The sequence below is a fragment of the Pteropus vampyrus genome, unplaced genomic scaffold (genome assembly GCF_000151845.1).
Source record: "Pteropus vampyrus isolate Shadow unplaced genomic scaffold, Pvam_2.0 Scaffold529, whole genome shotgun sequence".
Lineage (NCBI taxonomy): Eukaryota > Metazoa > Chordata > Mammalia > Chiroptera > Pteropodidae > Pteropus > Pteropus vampyrus.
In genome coordinates this window covers 492,454-511,517 of record NW_011889310.1, presented here as the reverse complement: position 1 = coordinate 511,517, position 19,064 = coordinate 492,454, and the positions used below count along the sequence as shown (strand labels likewise).

General features: G+C 48.4%; 1 protein-coding gene across 6 annotated transcripts in view; it reads left to right on the top strand.

The window, feature by feature from the left end:
• The window catches only part of MAMLD1 (mastermind like domain containing 1), a 120,050-nt gene that overhangs the window by 98,799 nt on the left and 2,187 nt on the right, over positions 1–19,064 (top strand). For 3 of the 6 annotated variants that reach the window (XM_023525119.1, XM_011383598.2, XM_023525120.1), the window contains 3 exons: positions 2,264–2,362; positions 15,140–15,224; positions 16,454–18,612. In XM_023525119.1, the coding sequence (XP_023380887.1) occupies positions 2,264–2,362; positions 15,140–15,224; positions 16,454–17,535 (1,266 nt within the window). In that variant the 3' untranslated portion in view covers positions 17,536–18,612. Of the gene's footprint in view, positions 1–2,263; positions 2,363–15,139; positions 15,225–16,453; positions 18,613–19,064 lie in introns of those variants that run through there. The other 3 variants (XM_023525121.1, XM_023525118.1, XM_023525117.1) reach the window with 2 other exon arrangements.

The following is a 19,064-nucleotide window of genomic DNA, read 5'->3' as shown; positions in this document are numbered from 1 at the left end:
ATAAAACCATCACCTATGCATCTATCAACCAGATTAAGAAGTAGAACTCTGAAATATCTTAGAAGCCCTCCCTCTTCCCAAAGATAACTATCCTGACTTCCTAGAGCCGACTCCAGGAGCACAGCTAGGCTCCTTGGTGAGCTTCAAGCTTGTCCTAGTTAGATCGGCACATCACCAATCTCATCAGATAGTTGTCTTCTGCATGGATTTCCACAGATGGCTCATCCCATCTGTCTTGTGTTGATCCTCATTAGTTTCAATCTTAGATGGGGACCTTGTCTTTCTTCAATATGTTTTATGATCTTCGATTATCAGGCTAATATGTGCTCTTTGTAGTAAACTTGGAAAATGCAGAAAACATCAAGAATATAATATTTAAGTAAGTCGGGGATAACTACTGTTAACATGTTGGAACATAGTATTCATTATTTTTTTTCTTTGCAGAAATATATATTTCACATTACAGACATTGAGTTGTATATTTAGCTTTTTCTTTTTATTTTACAATATAAAACAGATACAGAGTAGTATGCAAGGCCTATATGCAATTTAAAGAAGTGTAGCGTCACCACCATTTAGGTTGGGAAGTAGAACATTGTCATCCCGTGAGTAGAGCTCCATGTGACCCTTCTGATCACAGCCACTTCCTCTCCCTAGAGGTGACCACTGTCTTGATTCCGACAGTCAACGCATTTCTATATAGATTCACCACTTGTTCATGAACTCAAACAAGCAATCACTTTGTTTTGAATAACTGAGTGGCGAGCACATCTAAGCGTGTCCATAAGCAGCAAAGAGTCATAGTACCACTATTAGATGAAGGCTTCCAGAAGAAGAGAAGCTGCACCAGGTCCCCTCTTACAGACTCAGTTGTTTAGGGACTCAGTGGCTATAAGCATGTCCTCATAAAGGAATGCATGGTGCCCACCACCATCAGGATGCTGGGTAGGATCATGGCCATGGCACTGGACACCCAGGTGTATGGCCAGAGGGATTTGGCTGCTCTGTCTGCCTCCAGCACCTCCAGCTTCCAGATGTAGGTCAAAGCAGAACACCTCTGCAGGGTGAAGTGAGAGTCCCCAGCTAATCCAGACAGCAGGATGTGGAAGGCTGAGCAGGAACTTCAGCAGCAAATGGTCAAGCCAGATCTCTGACAATGTGAGGGAGAGGCAGAACCCCAGGGGCATAGATTCAGAGAGGGGATCCGGGGATCTACCCCATTACGTTGGCCGCCCCTGTTCACTTCACTTCTCAGTTCCTGAGACAACCTGGGGCTGCTATCATGAGCCTGATGAAGATTCTGTCACGTAGACCAAGCTGTTTTTCTGCTTTACTCCTTTCTGTCTTGTGATTCAGCTTCCCTGGGGCTGTGTAGTCAGTTGACTCTGGTCTAGCTGCTTTTGAGTATTGCAAATTATGATGTTGTTATCTCCTAGAGCTTTCTCCTTACCATTGCGGGATTCTGTCTTTGCAGATGAAACCAAGCCCTTACTGTACTTTTAGTGGGACCTTGGGAGGGGAGGGACTGGATTTAGATGCGTGCATTAAATAAATCTGTTGTCTAAATCCGGAAGTCTCCAGAGGAAATCCTGCCTCTCCCTTCCTCGGTTGCCCGAATGTGACAGTTAGTTGGATGGCTCCTTTGGAACCCTGGGGACTGTCAGCGGTGCTTACTGTACCCACGGGGAGACACTGGAAGATATCGGGGGAGAGGATATGCATAAGCATGAGGGTTAGGCTTTAGACATTGCATTTTTAGTACTGGTAATTAAGAGGCTACATTTTGGAGTAAGTGAGACCCAGGTTCAACTTCTAGCTCTGCCATTTACTTACCGTGTGACTTTGAGCAAGTTTTTGTGCTTCTCTGATCCTTATTTTCTTCACCTATAAAATGGAGATAATAATGGTGCCCATCTTGCCGGGTTGCTGCAGTGATAAAGGGAGATAAAAACTGCACACTGTTTCACTCAGTGCCCGGCACATTGTACCTGTTCAGTACATAGTAGATGTTATCATCATCACCATCATCATCACAAGCTAATATAGTAAACTTCCAGAAGCTGTCAGAACCGTTGTTTCTCCCAGCTACTGAAGCCCTAGACTCCAGAGAGTCTTGGTGTCCTTGCCCTTTGACCCAGCCCCTGATGGTCCCCGAAGCAGTGCACTTGACCTTAGCTTGCTTCCGGGATGATTCTCAGTGGCCCACCTAGCCTGGCCAACCATGCAGTCTTTCTACCTCATGACCCAGCATTACTGATTACAGGTGCAGCACTGGCTACTCTGCAAAACTGCCCCCACAGAAAACGGCCAGCCTAAATGGCAATGTACTACAGACCTGCTCTGTGCCTGGCACTACAAGAAGGTATGCCATAGTCTCTAGCCCAGGGAGTCAACAGGCTACTTGCTTATTCATTGGAATTAATGGTGCAGAAAAATATATCCCTTCATTCCTTAATTGATTTATACGTTATCAATTTTACCTTTTTGTGTTGTGGGGTTATTTTATTTCTCGAGGCAAAGTTCAACTCAATCCTGTGATTAAATTCCAACTCTGAGAGCTTGTTGACTTAAGTGAACTTGATTTGGGGCCTCATCAATTGTATTCAGCCCTAGACATAAACTTTGAAATGTTAAAGTAAAATTGTATATACATTTATAGAGGAAAAATACAGAAAAGCTCAAGCTCTTCTGGCTCTTGCATAGAGTATACCTATTCTATAGGTATACTGTTCCAAGGATATAGGTGGGATCGGGGCTACCCTAGAGTTCTTTGCAGAATCTATTTGGTGAGTGCTATCTCCCTCATACCCCCATGCCGCATGTATCATAACAGAACTTCCCTAACTTGGAGTTCTCATTTTACGATACAGTCGTAAAAAGAAAAGAACACTAGGTCACACAGTAGCTAGCCCAGAGACCATTGCACAGCTGTGGACCCCTAGCAGCCTTCCAGAATCTTCTTGCTGCTGTTGGTCTGCTTAGAGCAAATGCGAGGTTTCGTTTGCGCAATTCAATCAAGCAAAACTCAGTGCATAGATCTTGAAGTCAAGACCATATCTAGGTTCTCGTGCAGGTTCTGGCAAGGTCACTACTAACGAGTGACCTTAGGCAAGTCATTTAACCTCTTTGTGCTTAAGTTTCCTCATCTTTACAATGGGATCCTAATATTACCTTCCCACTTAGGATTGTTCTGAGAATTCATTAATTGAAATGACCCCAAGAAAGGGCTGAGCACAGTGCCTTACATTACGTAGTTCTCCATAAAGTTTTGTAATTTTACAGAAATGATCATTTATCATTATTATTAGTGTATTTTGCTAAAAAAAAAATGAGAAGTGACAGCCCTGCTGAACTGTGTTGATGAGACCACACCTAGAGCAACACATCCAATTCCAGGCCAACGCGTAAAATTCATAGGACGATGCCTAGAGCATTGTAAATGTGCTCGATACATGGCAGAGGCGTTATCATTAAGACTACCACTAAGTAGCCTTCTGAGAGAGCACACAACATGCAAGCACTGTATATGCGTTAACGCAGTCTTTATAACCCCCGCCACTCTATGGATAAGGTACAGCCATTAACTCCCTTTTGCAGATGAGGAAATTAAGGCACAGAAAGGTTAAGTAACTTCCCCACAATTAACATAGCTAAGAAATGGCAAATCAATGGTGAAGTCCAGACCTTCTTTCTCCAAAACCTGCCATTATGCCAAAGAGCTGTGCTCTCCAGTACTGTAGCCAGCAGCCACATGTGGCTATTTAAATTTAAATTAATTTAAAGTGAATAAAAGTGGGAATTCAGTCCTCTATTTGCACTAGCCACATTTTAGGTGCTCAGTTGCCACATGTGACCAGTGACTACCACATTGGACAGCGCAGGGATAGAACATTCTTTTCTTTTGAGGAGGTTGATTCAACATCATCTCAGACAGTTTTCGTAGACAATGCTGCTTATAGCGCTTCTGGGATTCTATTCCTTATGAAATCTCAGACTTATATAGCTTTCCATATTGTTATTAATAGACATATGGTTGTGATATATTGAAATCTCATTTGCACTTGGTCAAATAAGATAATGGTACACAAGAAGCCAAAAAGTCTGACTCAACGTTAAATTTTCCTGCTTTCCCAATGTATTACTTCGGATTTACAAAACTGTCTCCTGTCACCTCTGTTCGACAGGTAGGGACATTCACCAATTTGCCTAAAGACTCAGCATCTTCCACAGCTCTGCCTTGATCTCTTCGAGCTATGTGGATAACATTTTGTGTCCTAGCATGTTCGTCTTAACTAGTGACCTGAACAACTGGGGCTGGCTTCTGAAGTCAGCCCAGCCCTGAAGGATCTTGAACTCCTGAGAGTCTCTGGAATCTGCTCCAAGTCTCCATGTACCTCTCCTGAGCTTTCTCTGCTTGCCTGTTATATACTTAGTAAAGACCAGGGAAAGAAAAGAGACGACAAATTCAGGGTTCATTGCCTGAACTCCTGCATGATTAAGTCTAGAAATCCACAAGCTCCCAGAAACCAGTAGAATTATAGTGTACAACTATAGCTTCGCCAATGCACACATCCCTCCTTCTGAATCTCTGTGGTAGAGAAGATTGGACCAATATCTAACCCAGTCAGTAACTTAGAAAGTCCGAGCAATTTCTGTCTACTTCTGGCAAAGCAGCTGCATATCTATAGGGGTTAGTCTTAATCTTAACTTCTTTACCAGATCCCATTTGAGCTATGGTGATGCCTTGGAATAGCCAACAAGGTGGAGCTACTCCCATGTGAATGAAGGGAGACCCCTGATTGTTTTCTCTCCATGTGCAGAGAAGGAGCCTTTACATTTCCAAACCCAGGAGCTGCTTGGGTTTTAGTCACTCTGTCAATCAGATCCAGGTCTGTACCCCACCTGCTACTTTGTGTCCTGGGTAAGCTTTTGTCCACTTCCTTGTCTTGTAAACTAGAGATGGTCTTAAATGCATGTGTGCACAGAGTTCAGTGTCCAGCACAGAGTGCGTGCCCAGTAAATGTGTTAGCTGATGTTATTTTCATGGAGTGATTATGATCCTTCTCTGTTCTATTGGTGGGTTTTATTAACACAACGGCATTGAAAATGGATGAGTAGATGTGCTTAAATGAGGGTCAAGGTTCAGTTTATCCCAAAAAGAGGCCAGCACAGTGTTCACCAGGTTATCATCTCCCAAGTGCCTGGGACATCATGCCAAACTCATAACAGTAAAGTTGATTGGATTTTCCAAATATCTGCTGAGCCCCTTGCCTGTGCCAGGCACTGTCTGGGTACCAGAGGGATTCAGAGACAATTAAGATTTGGCTCAGCAAGGTTAGCTAGAGGTATTTATCTACAAGAGGTAGACCAAAGGAGAGCAGAATTCCCAGGGTAGAGGAGCTGGATCTTGAAGGACATATAGAAATCCCAGAGTGGAAACATAGAGAAAGGGGATTCCAGGCCAGGTGAATCAAGGAGCATAGGCGCAGAGGGCTGAACACACATGGAGTTCAGTGTCACTTGAGGGTAGAGTACATGGCACTATGGAACCTGGCTGCCAGCAGGATGGAAAGTCAAGGGACAGGGCTTAGCAGGATGTGCTTGTATCTCTATAGACAGTTGCCAGCCATTGCAGGATTTTTCAGGTGAAGGGACCCTGGGCCAGCTTTGTTGTAATCATGGGTAGCCCAGGGTCCAGGGCGTTGAGTGGGTGTGAGCTTCATGAAGTCAGGCACCATTACCCATCCCGTGGTCTAAATTCTATGAAATTTGGAATCACATGGAACCAGCCAGTCCACGAGCTATTATCGTTCATGGCCACCAGTAACTGGTGGACTTGTTATTCTGCGATTTTTCGTGATTCCAAGGAAAGAGATGGATGTACCTTATGTTTGGAAACCTCTAGTAGAGCTGTCCCTAACGACCTCTTCCTTGCAACTCGGGCCTTACAATGAAAGGATATATGATAAGCAGTTTCTTTTCCAAATTAAATGGAGAATACCCATGAGCACCAGCTATAAAGCTCCTAGTTAGAGTCAAGATTGAATGTTATTGTTTATTTCATTTTTTTTAACTGGGATTGCACTGGCCTGCAAACTGTCTGCTTCCACTCTGCTCTACTTGAATGAGTGGCTCCAGGTCCACTGCCAGTTGCTGCTGAATAGAACTGTGGAGGAATCTTCCACTGTTGGTCATTCCTTTGTGCCATCCGCAGTTGTTTCTGCATGATGAACTACTGAGGCATTGCACTAGTATGTCAATGCTGATGGAGGGGCAGGATTCCTGTTTCTCGATCCATCGCCAATATCTTAGAAGTCTCATGAAGCTTTCAAGGATTCCTGAGTAAAAGCTTACAGATAAGCCTCATTCGTTGCTTTTCAATGTATCATCATGGAATGGACAGGTAACCGGAACTCTAGTAATATTTGCATATTGAGATTGTAAAAACTTCATTGTGAATATAACATCGTGTTTAAGGTGATCAAGGAGCTGGGTATGCAGGTATAAAGAGTTGTCAATTGTAGAAAGCGACATTTCTGCTCTTGTCCTAGATGTCCTTGGTCCAAGGACAAATTGGAGCTAGAGATGGCCAGTGAACTTAGCTCTCTACTGAACCCTACCCTAAGGAGAAGGGCACTGGGCCTTCCACATTTGATACACCGTCAAATGGCAAAGAAGTTTTCTTTCCTAAGTGCCTTGCTGAGAATATTTCCTGTTGTTTTTGGTTTGGGTTTTTGGTTTTGTAAGGGGTGGGGGTGTAATCTCTAAAACTCTCCAGGTATTAGATTATGTTCCTAGTGCCATCTTTAAGTAGAGATAATTCATCATTTAAAATTTGTCTAGAGCCCCCTTGTAAAATATCAGCTGTACTTTTCTCAATGGCATATTTTAATAGTCTATATTTCAAAACTTATTTTTCATATGACAAGTTAATGACTACACACACACCATGGCAAACTACATATAGGCTTAGGAATGAGGTAAACCTGAGTTTGCATCCTGCTCTGCTGTTAACTAGTGTGTGACTTTGGACAACTCAGTTAATCTCTCTGGGTGTCAGTGCCCTCATCTGTAAATTAAAGACAATAATAGTTGCTGCCTCATATATGGCCTTTGAAAGGACCGAGTGAGACTGGATATTGAAAGTATTGAAAGCACTTGGGATCATGCCTGATGCATAGCAAGAGCTCGATAAATTTAGTGGTGGCAATTCTTGTTGTTGATCGAATAATGCATCCAACTATTTACTGGCCTATCATCTACTGCAGAGACTTGCCCACGGCAGGTGCTTAGTACCTCTTTCTTGCAATGAATCGAACTATCTCCAACTGTTTAGCTTAGATATGGGGGATAAATATGTCCCTTTCTTCTGGGATGTTTGGTAGGAGACGCAGATGATCACTAGCAGCTCAGGTGTTAAAAGCATGAGTGTGAAGAGGCTGTCTCAGGCAGAAAGAAGAACTTCTCGTCAAGGCAGGCTCCCCCCGCCCCCGCCCCCACCCCGGTACTTTTGGACACCACTATTGCCAAGTGCTTGGTGTGCTCGTCAGGATGTCAGGGTTATCTCAGTAGCTCATTTGAGTATTGAAGCTTTCTCTGACATGGATATCAAGTGTGGGGTTTTTTAATTGCCTTTGGCTGAAAGAATTGGGTCATACGTTTAATTCTGATGAAACGCCTGTCTTCCGAAATACGATGGAAAGGGGAGGTTGCACCCAAACACAAGTCCTGAAACCTTGGGGTCCTGGCAAGGTGAAGTGCAGTGAGGACTACAGTTCGGGACGTGGCCGTTTGTGAGACTTCCACTTGACTGTTTGGTTTTTGCACTCACCATTTGGTTTTGCAGATTTCCTCAGCATGTCCACACACATACCTACAAACCAGTTGAGAACTGTGTGCTCTGTTGTGGGAGGCAACGGGGTGGGGAGGGAACAAGATTGGTCAAGGTCATTGCTGATGAACCAGCTATCTGACCTAGCCTTACTCCCAGTTTCAACATGACGGTGGCCGGTCAAGGCAGAGGATCCTTAACTGAGATCCACGGATGGGTATTAAGTGGACCAGAAAAACCCCGAAATTATATGTAAAGTGTTGGTGGGCTGGGAAGGGGGAGACACCACCGTAAATGCTTTTTCTGTGGAGAGAGATCATAGCTTTTAACTGATTCTCAAAGCAGTCTGTGACCCAAGACAATTAAGACCACAAAGCTACTTGGTTTTGTTACCCCAGACCAGTTGGTGTGTATAACCACAACACCCAAATGACCCAGCTAGGCGGTCAGGGAAGTGACAAGATCAGTCAGAACCATTTTGTGGCCAAGCAGCTGATGGATTGTTCAATCGGTTGTTGTAGACTCATGTAGACAAAGCCTGCAAACTTTGGGAAGCCAGCCCCCCCCAGGTCAGCCTCGGGCGACAGCCCCCATCCTGCCAGGCCCTGGGGAGTGAGTCCTTCCTGCCCGGCAGCTCCTTTGCTCATGAGCTGGCCCGAGTCACCTCCTCGTACAGCACCTCAGAGGCAGCGCCCTGGGGCGGCTGGGATCCGAAGGCCTGGAGGCAGGTGCCCGCTCCACTACTGCCTAGCTGCGACGCTGTAGGTAAGTTACTTCCCCCGAGCCTCGCTTTCCTCATCTGTCAACCGGGGCGCAGTCCCCTGCTCAGCCTGCCCGCCTGCCTCACAGGGTTGTTGGGAGGAACACAGGAGGTGACAGCCCATAAAGCTCTGTATACCTAGGAGAGATTTCTCTACTGTGTCCTGGCCAATCTTTGGCAGAGACGACACCCAAGCAAGCAGAGTGCTCCAGGTGCCTCAGCCTCACCTCCAGGGAAATGAGTGGGGATTGCCCCAGATGCAGTTGCTCCCTCCCTGCCGTCCACCTTCCAGCACCCAAGTTCCTTCCCTGCCTGTCTGTCCCGTCCCTGTGGCCAGACTGTAGGCCCAAGGGGGACAGGGGCTACGCTTCTGCACCTCGAATCGTCCCAGTGCCTGCCTGCTCCATGCCTGGTGGGTGCTCAGGAACTGCCTCTCCTGACAGCGAGCCACTGTGGACTCCGCCCCCGAGGTGTTCCTTCGCCCCACCCAGGACTCGCGTACCCTAAAAGTGGGAAGTTGGATTTCCCCACTGGAGGACTGGTGGCCTGGGTAAGGCAGGCAGAAGGAATCCAAGCCAAGCCTGTCCAACGTGGCCGTGAGTTTGGATCACCCTGCATAGTCTAGAAGGAATGGCTTGACTTGCCCTTAAAGAGGCACATTAGTGGTCATGAGAGCAAGATGGTGGCTACCAGCCAGAGTGGGCCTTTGCAGAGAATTTCATTTTGATCGTGGTGGTGTTGTTCTGGTGCATGAAATATCGGTGTGCGTAGAACATCTGCCCTGTCTGCAAGAAGACTGGAGAAGCAAGCATTTCTAAGTGATAGCGATCAGAAGATGGTCATCAGGCTGAAAAGGCCTCTGGGATTCTGGCCTTTAATGGAAATTTTGCTTTGGTACGTACTGCCTTGTTCTCTATCTGCCTGCCGCGGCCTGGAAGAACAAGCAGTGCTTTCCGTTTAAGGGCTATTGATTTTTTTTTCCTCTTTTTTTGCCCCTTTTTCTGTGTACTCGTGGAGTCACAGTGCTCTCCAGCTGAAACCTGAGAAATCTTGTCCAGCACAGCGCTGCCAGGGAAACAATTAGCAAAAACAGATGGGGACATCGTCCACTCAGGATGTCACTGTGTTCCCCTTGCCCTTCCCTGTCCTCGGAAGTCAAAAACAAGAGTATCCCGACTAGCTTGCCTTGTGAATTCCTATCCCCCCACTTGCCATGTCACTACCAAAGCTAAGGCCTTCCACCCAGCAGTGAAGGCTGGGGCAGATGCTCGGCCCCAAAATCTTCCCTACTAAGCCTCGAAAGTTGTTCCTACCTGGGGACACTTTGAGGGACAGGACCTCGCCAGCTCAGCCAGTGACTCAGGAAGGCCAGACGTAGGATGCAGGCACCACAGGGGAAGAAGAAAGGCAAGCTGCAAAGACACTTGTTTCCTCTGCCCTGGGACATTCCCAGCATTTAGACCAAGCCCTTCCGGGACCAGGCAGCCCTGAAACCACCGAGGAGACCAGGGAGGAGTTAGAATAGAGTTCATGCAATCAGAGGTCAAATGAAAAGACAGAAAATGGAGACTAAAAAAGCAAACCTATGGCTTTCTGCCGTTCGCCTTTGATGTCGTCGATTTATGAAGCCCCCAGTGACCACTTCAGACTGGCTCAGACCCCAAGACAGCACCATCACCATGGAGGAGGTCTTCGGCTCATGTGCCAGGGGCCAGGAGGGGCAAAGAAAGACCCCAGCAGGCCACTGCTGCCCTCTCTCCCTGGTCTCACTCAGCTTAAAGAACAGCGTGGCAGGTTCTGATTTATGTTCAGGGCCCCACGCACTAACCCGAGGTTTCTGCCGTCCCCCACATCCTCTCACTGGCTCCCGATCCCTTCACGCATCATAGTCCCTTTAGAAGATGTGTAATCATCTAAAATGATCTTCAACTTACTTGTGTCTCGTCAGTCTGCCCTCCATCGTAAACTCCATGAATAGAGATGCGCAGTGCTATTTCTATTCCTGAGAAAGAGCCTGGCCCAATGTAGACCCACGAGAAATGTCAGCTGACTGACAGAGGGACACACTGGGCTGCCAAGTAAACTGTGTCTTCCCATCTTGGTATTTGGACAGGTTTGTTCTGGGGGCCCCAGAGTCAATGAGGCTCACACGTCTCTGGCTGCACTAGGGCCCAGAAAGGCATCGAGCAAAGACAACACGAAAGGGCAAGTATCTCACCAGCCTCCAGATCTTGGCCTCTAGGATTTGAAGGGAGGGGAGGTGGCCTGATGGCACACTCATCACTCCCAGTGGTCCTTCCTCCTCTGGAAGCATTCTGAAGAAACTGAGTCGCAGGATCTGAGAATCAGAAGGGACTACGAAATGAATGTCACGTGACATTCACTGTAGGAGGACACTGGTTTGTGATTAACACCTGAGGGAGGAGAGTTTTTACCTAAGAACATCCACACTTCCTCAGACAAGGCTTCTGAAGAAGTGTCTACGTTGCCTCCATCCATGGGCCGCGCGGCCAGTTTGAGGTGTCCCCATCCATATGGATGCGGGAGCCCCCAGAATTCAGGTCTTGAATTCATAGTCTCCATGCAGAATGCTGTCTTCCTGTCATTTCAAAGGAAAAGTCAGAAGGATGGGTGAGATGTATCCAGATCTGGCTTCCAAAAACTACAAAAGAAGATGCTTTTCCTAGTGGAGTAATAAACAAACCGAGATACTAGAGCTCATACACTTTTGAACCTCTAACACAGAGTTGAGTACCTTCTGCTGCATGGCAGGCTAGTTCTGTGCGGGGGCACGCTGCATCTGCTGGGAAAGGAGGCGGGGGTTTCCTAGTTGTAGGAAAAGAAATCTCCCTCCTCCTTCTGTCCTTCTTTCCCCTCCCTTCCATTGCCCCTCCCCCTGCCCTGTTCCTTCTGTCTTTTTCCCCTCCTTCCCTTCCTCTCTCCCTCTCCCCTCCCTGTCTCCTTCCCTCCCTACCTCCATTTCTCCTTCCTTCCTCCCTCTCTCCTTCCCTGCCTCAATGTGCTGTACAGAGTAAGGCTTTGGATCCATCCCCTGGCGTCTCCCAGAAGATGTTCCATTGGAATCCCCTCCCCAGTCAGAATGTTCTCCTCCCAAAGATCGCGGGGCCAGCGACTTCAGTCTGAATCTTCGGGAAATCCAGGAACCCTTTGTGGACACCTGCTGATCACCCGCCCTTCTGCTTCACCTCTATCTTCCACCTCCCTTTGCCAGATTAAGTGGTCGAACAAGCCCTGAGGCCATTCTTACCCTGCAGTGGTGAGAGGAAGCATCCAGGTGATTCCATGGGACTTAAAGGAGCCATTCACGTGCGGTGGCTGAAGGGCGAAGCTGACACAGCAACTGGCTTGGCCTGCTGGGAGGCCCTGTTGGGCTCAGCTGTGCCAGGGGGCAGCAGCGGGACTTGGACCAGCATTTTGCCTCTTTCTCCTGACTAGCACATGAATGAAGTACTAGCCCTGCCATGAGCCCCCACACATGGGCCAGGGCTTTGCAGCTTCCTGAACATCAGCAAGAAGCTTATAGAAAAGCAACTCCATGACTTCCTGGATCACTATCCCGGCTAAGACCTGTCTGTGAATGTGGCTCCTTGGCTCAGTGGGACCGGGAGGAGGTGTGACAGGGAAGAGCCAGGACCCTAGATCTCTAGGAGACTTGTCGATGGCACCAACTCAAGCTTGGCAAGGTGACCAGCATCGGGGAAGCACACCCAGGCTTGAAAAGGGCCCACCAAAGCTGCCCTGTCAGTGCCACTTGGCACAATAGGGCCAAGCACAATGACAATTTCAGCCTTCGAAAAATGAGTCATTTGATGGCTTCCATGAGCATGCTTATGAAAAGCCACAGGTTGCCTGGGCCATCCTTCATGAATGTCTGTCACCAAACAGCAATTTTCAGACACAGCTTCCTCCTGGTCACTAAAAACATTTGTCATTTCCTGTTTTCTCCATTTTCCAATGATTCTAATTGTCAGTGTCAAAAGGCAACAACTGTTTTCTTGGGGCTTATCTTTGGAGCACATTGATTCAGAACAAAGGATGGGGGCCTTCATCTGCAAAACAAAGGAAACAGCCTCCTAGGGAGGCCTGGAGAGAAGGCTCTGGCTTGCGGGGCCAGGGACAACAGGGCTGGACCCGGAGCACAGGGCTGGCAGTGTCCTGGACCACCCCAGCAGTACAAAGAGACCCTGGTTGACGGCAAAGACCCGGGAAGCCAGTGGGCCCGGCCTGCAGGCTGGACATCAAGTGTGCCCTTTGCACTTGGGAGTTCGCGGAGCCACGCCGCTGGCTGGATTTTCCCTTCAATTTTGGATGCTCTGGGTTTTGTGCTTCCTTGGATGAACAGTAGCCAACATTCCTACTGTCCCTGTAACACTGGACTGTGTGAGCGGCGCTCTGCTTCATCTGGCAGACACTACCCAGTTCCTCCACCCTCAGACTTTTGTCTCCAATGCCCTTCAGGTGTCTTTCCTCTCTGCCTCTTTCCCTTGGGGCTCTTCTGCCCTTCCCCTAATTTTTTTTCGGTCACACTCTGTAGACTCCATCTGCCCCCTGCCCCTGTACGACTGTGTCATTTGATGAAACTGGTAGGGTAGCAGGTGGAGACAGAGTTAGACTTGGTGTAGACCTGCCTGGCCACAGGAGCTGGTCCCCAGAAGCAGCTAGACAGGCGAAAGCACTGGGTCTGCAGTTAGGAACCGTGGCACATCCCGGCCAGGTTGCTTTCGGCAAGTCGTATAATCTCTCGGTCTGAGCCTCGGATGTCATGTCAGTAAGCTGGCATCTGTAGATCTTCTGCTCAGATCTCCTAGAGCTGGTGTAAGGGTCGAAGAGAAGAACAGAAGTGACAAGATTGCCTCAAAAATGCCTGCCCACCCTGCGCGTCTCAGGCAGATCCTTGCGCTCCCCCACTTTCTGATGGCGTGGCCTTGGGAAGGCATATGGCCCTTCTGTTCCTCAGTGTCCAAATCAGTGTCATTAGGATAATAGCGTACCTACTTCAAAGAATTCTTTCGAGATGATGTGAAATAAATGGGTGCAGAGTGCTTAGTACAGTGAGCACACATGAAGGCGGTCCTGTCGCCCCTACCTCATGCTTTAGCAGGCAGAGAGCAGCTCCATGGGTCAGCTGACAAATAGTACCCCCAGCAACCCCAAGGGAGTGGGGGCAAGAGCTTGGACAGGAAGCAGGCTAAGTGGGTAGGATGGTGAAATTGCTTCTAGTGTAGTCTACCTGGTGCCATGTATTTGTCCTCTCTACCTCGGCAGGAACGGCCGCCGGGCCTGGGGGCTGGGCACCCTCCCAAGAACCAGCCCTCTGCCCGCCTTCGTCCCACACCAGCGTCTGTGACAGCAGAAAAGTAGGCCAGCTCATGTCGTAGGGTCAATTCTTCTGGCATCTGGGGGACACAGCTCAGAAAGTGGACTCAGGAATGTGCTCCCTGATGGAGTTGCATTGGTTGTCAGCACACTAGCGAACAGACTTCTTGAGAAGTGGGGAGAGATGGCAGTGGGTGAGCACTGGACTGGGAGTCAGATCTGGGTCCCAGTCACAAACTGGGACCAAATGGCTTAGGGTCTCTGGGCAAAGGGCAAACCGTGCCTTTTACATGCCCTCATCTGGTTCTCTCTGGGCTTCCCCTTGAGCCACTTCCACACTCAGTGCTGGGTCTGTGTCCCTGAAGCTTGGCTCCTCCTCCTGCCCACCCAGTTTGGAGATGGAGACAGGAAGCTCATCCCAGTAGCCCGTGCTTGCAGCCAGTCAGGAGAAAGAAGGGAAGTTGGCAATCAGTGGTTCCCTCTGGCGTCAGACAGCGCATCCATCTGACCTTATGATCATCTTGCTGTCCGTGCCAGGACCACCAAGAACAAGCGTCAGCCCTTTCCCCATGACAACCCCGCAGAAGCCGGGCACCCATAACCACACAGCCCAGAGTCAGCTCTGCCCCAGCCCCAGCATCCCTGGTTTGCTCACCATTCCTTGTCTGTGTGGTTTGGAGCTGAGCCCTACCTTCATCACTTAGTGTCCTCTGAATGCAGCTGGTTCATCTGGGTCTCCCTGAGACTGGCATGCCCAGACTTTTGTCAGAACTATAGACATGGTCTGGCCAAGGCAGAGTAGTATAGGACTGTCACCTCCCTCCTTCTACATACTCTGCTTCTATTAATGCAGCCTAATGTTACATGCGCTCTTTTGGTGACCACATCTCACCGCTGACCCATCCTGAGCAGAAGGACATCCAGAATGCCTAAATCTTTTTCTACGTGCTCTCGCTGTTAAGCTCTGTGTCTCCCGCCCCATCCTATGCTGTCGCAGTTGGTTTTTTAACCCAGGTTGCAGAATCCAACTTTTATTTATACCTGTGGAGTTTTGCTCGGGAGGGTGGGGCATGCATGCAAGTTTGTGTTGGTGTGTTCACTCATGCTTTCTGCTACACCAAAGCCAAGTCCCAGGTCCCTACACAGTGATCCCAAGGCAGTTATTTTTTGGTATCTGTAATCTTAACACATCTTTTTCATCTTCCGTTTAGCAAGAGAAACAGAGATCAGATCTTACGGCAGTGACCCCTGAACAGCAGAGTGCATATATTGCCCAACAGATGAGTCAATTTCAAGGTAAGTGGTTCCCAAAGTAAACAGTTTCTGTGAGTGTTTCTGACAACATCGAGGGAAAGACGGGAGGCCTTTGAGTCAGTTCGGTAGCACCCTGGTTGCATCTCTCACGTTGGAAGCTTAAGTAGGATCCCAGTTGAAGGCCAGGTATTAATGACTCTGGCATCACTGTTTAATTCAAGAGATTGATTAAAATGAATTGGGCTTGTGCCTTAAAGCAGTCATTCTCAATGGGAGAAGGGCACGTCCCCTGGGGTTTTATCAGAATCAACTGAGGGCTGCCATGACCCCAGGGTTCTGATCCTGCCCTTCTGCCCTCCCTCCCAGTGACCTTCCATTTTAATGGAATCCTGGGCCATCTCTCAGGTGTGGGCAATGAAAAAAGGGCTAAAGAAGCTCTGCCTCAAAGAATCTGTAGTGGGGGGTTCCCAGGGGTCCCTATGGCAACTATGAATGTAATCCACATTTATTGGCCTAGGATACAGCTGTTTGCAAACAAACAAAGAAACGAATAACAACAACAACAAAAGAAAAACAGGCATGGTCCCTACTTTGCAGAGCTTCCAGACTAGCAGGAGAGACATGCAGTAAGCAGTCCTTATCAACCAGAAGTGATGTTGTGCCAGGCCAAGGACACTCTCACCTGTGGCTCTGCAAAGGCTGCCTGCCTTCCAACAGGTGGCCAGCATTTTCTTTGTAGCTAATGCCAACATCAGACCATTGCTCCTCCATTCTCATGCAAAAACCATCGTTCCTTTAGGCCTGAGACCAACTAAATGCCCCACCTGCCCAGTTCAGGCAAGCTTTCGCTGTAGAGATAGGGCAGACAAGTTCCAGGAAGACCATTTCATCTGACAAAGGGTGGGGAGTGCCAGGTCTGTGTACAGGATACTGAATATAAAAGCAGGCCGAGACCCTAGCCTCCTGGAGCTTACAGATTGTTTGAAAAGACAAACAGAAGCTGGCGTTTTCAGTCCAATGTGGTCTGCACTTGGCAGTGCAGAGAGGGTGAGCACAGACCCAGAGTCTAGGAGGGCTCCACAGAAGAATGACAGTCTCGGCTAAGGGTGGAGGGACAAGGGCAGTTGAGAAGAGTTGGAGAACAGGGGATGCTTAGTAGGACCCAGGGATGGATGCTGAGAGGTCAGTACTGGCCTGGTATCTCCCCAGCAGCAGCGGCACCCCAAGTTGAGTATGACTTTGGAACCGACCCCCCTTCTCTCTTTCTGTAGCCGTCCAAGAACAAGTCAACTCCAAGTGTAGGCGGACCAAGGCAAGCCTCCCATCCAGCCAGCACATGATGCCACCCAGAGCTGGGCTCCTTCAGAACAATCTGAGTCCAGGAATGTTCCCACCAAGCGAGCAGCGGAGCCATGAAGGCATGATCTCAAAGTCCCCGGGCAAACAGCAAGGAATGTTCAGCTATAGCCCTCGGTTTCCTATACCTTCCCACCCAGGCCAGAACCCCCTGGGCAGCCTTGGCTTTGTCTGCCAACATATGCAGATGCCCAGGGCCACCCCCTCTGGGATGCCCCTGCCTGGGTTCTATCCCAGCCCCTTGGGCAGCCAGCCCCTGAGTCCCTACCAGCTTCGACAGCCCTGTGTGCCAAAAATGCACACCGTGTTCAATGATAACACATGGGCAGCGGCGGCGGCAGCTGCAACCCCAGTGGTCTCGAGGGAACGACCCCCGAGCCAAGTAGATAATAGCTTCCAGCAGCATTTTGATAGTAACTTGATCTTTGCCAAGGCACCTGTGAGAGTCCCCCTGGTAGCCCCAGCCTGCCCATCGCAGCAGGCAGTCATGCCTCCCAGTCAGGGGGCCCCAGGAGGCAGGCCTGGCCAGACTCCAGTACAGAGTCCCGTGCCTATTCTGGATGCTACCAAGTCCCTCCAGCAGGGCATAGCCAGCTTTGGTCCCATGAGTCCCATACAGGGTATCGAGCCACCACCAAGCTATGTGGCTGCTGCCGCTGCCGCTGCTACCACCACTACTGCCTCTGCCATTGCTGTCAGTCAGTCCCCAGGCCCATCCAGTGGAATGGGTCTCCCCTCTAAGCTGCTGACCCATGACTTTCTGCCCCAGCCCTCATTAAACGACCCGATTGCAGCACCTGACTACAATGAGGTGGATTTCACTGACACTGTCGTGAAAGTCCCTGGTGCAAGCCCAGATGAAGACTGGACATGCAACCTGAGGTTGATCGATGACATTTTGGAACAGCAGCATGCTGCTGCCCGAAATGCCGCAGCCAAGAATGCTGGCCAAGTCACCCAGAATAGCCAGAATAACATCCCCCACAACACACGCTGACATCACTCTAGGGAGTGGCGAGAATCCATAGCAAATTCACAGCTGGCCCCAGACAACCACGCGAGTGTTTCCTCATTACAATCTGAGTGGCATCAGCCCATGCCCATCCCTCTCTCTACCTGTGACAAAATGGTAATCTGGTGATTTTTCAAGTTACCTGTACATATTTAAAATTTTTGTAAATGGTTTTCCTAAACATTAATGACAGAAGTATTTATACTTCATTTTGTGACTTTGTAAATAAAGTGACAGCTTTTGTTTCAGTACGGTTGTGTTTATTATGCATTGTTTGTGTTTATTATACATTGTTGCAAAAATGCAGCCTGTGTTGTTCGCTCCAGTGATACTTTATAGGCCAGGTGGCTGCGTCACAATGGAAGATGTGGATGTGACCAAGAGGTGTTGTGCAACTGACGAATGCCAAATAGAAAACCACTTGGCCATTTATTTTGATTTTCACTGAAAATTCGATCACCTTGTTTGATTCTTAATCTCTTTTGCAAAATGTTCAGTCTCCCGCCAGCTCTTTCCTGGTGAGCATATAGCAGAAGCTGTTTTTATCATAAGTGCTACAGAGGAAATTTGCGAGGAGGTTAAGAGAGTTCTGTAGACTTGGGAGAGGTGACGAGAGAGAGAGTGTGAGCTGAACACTGTCTGAGCTGTCCACCTTGAGGATCTAGAGTGTCCTCCCATTTAGATGAGAGAAAAACCCAGCTTTGCACCTCTCCAAATGCACCCTTGTAGGGTGCAGGTGAGATAGTTGTTCCTGGTTTAAAGACTTTCAATATTTGTTTTGATGTAAGGCTCTGGTGGTTTGGGGAAAAAGGGTTTGTAAACATTAATACTTGATTTTTGGTTTGTTTTTGATGATTTTTATCTGCAATTATTGTCATGTATATTTCAGTGTCTGTTATAGAAAACCCACACCCACTGTCCTGTAATCTTTTCTCAGTGTCCAGAATCTGTGTAATCACATTTTAATTGCCACCTCGTATTTTGCTTCTATGTTTGAAATCTGGCATCTGTTTCAAGCCAGTGTGTTTTTTCCTCGTTCTGTAATAAACAGCCAGAAGAAAAGTGTCTCTCTTCTCATTTTTCAAGGGGGCATTCAGTACCTACGATCCCATGTCAGCTAAGCCAGCCAGTGCCTTTGGTTCTTTCAGAGGCTATTGATGTCCTGCACATCAGAAAGATGCTGCACAGAAGGGTGAAGGGTGAGAAGTTTGTGTAGGCGCATTGCAGTTCTATCACATCACAGCATAGAAACTCGTCATTTTGGACCCCAGCCCCTCATTTTATACAGGAGGAAACGGGACGAGAGGCCACTAACATAACTGCACTGGGAGCGTGAGGAGACTTGGCACTGAGAATCTAGACTCTACCACCATCTTCTTTCAGCCGAGAGGGTGATGGACCTAAATAAAATGCCAAGTCCTCTGATGTAAGGGGACGTTGATATAGGTCAGCTGGAGGTGGAGGGACCCTGAGGCAGGTGGTGTGTCTGCCGCATGGGAGAATGAGGTACCCTC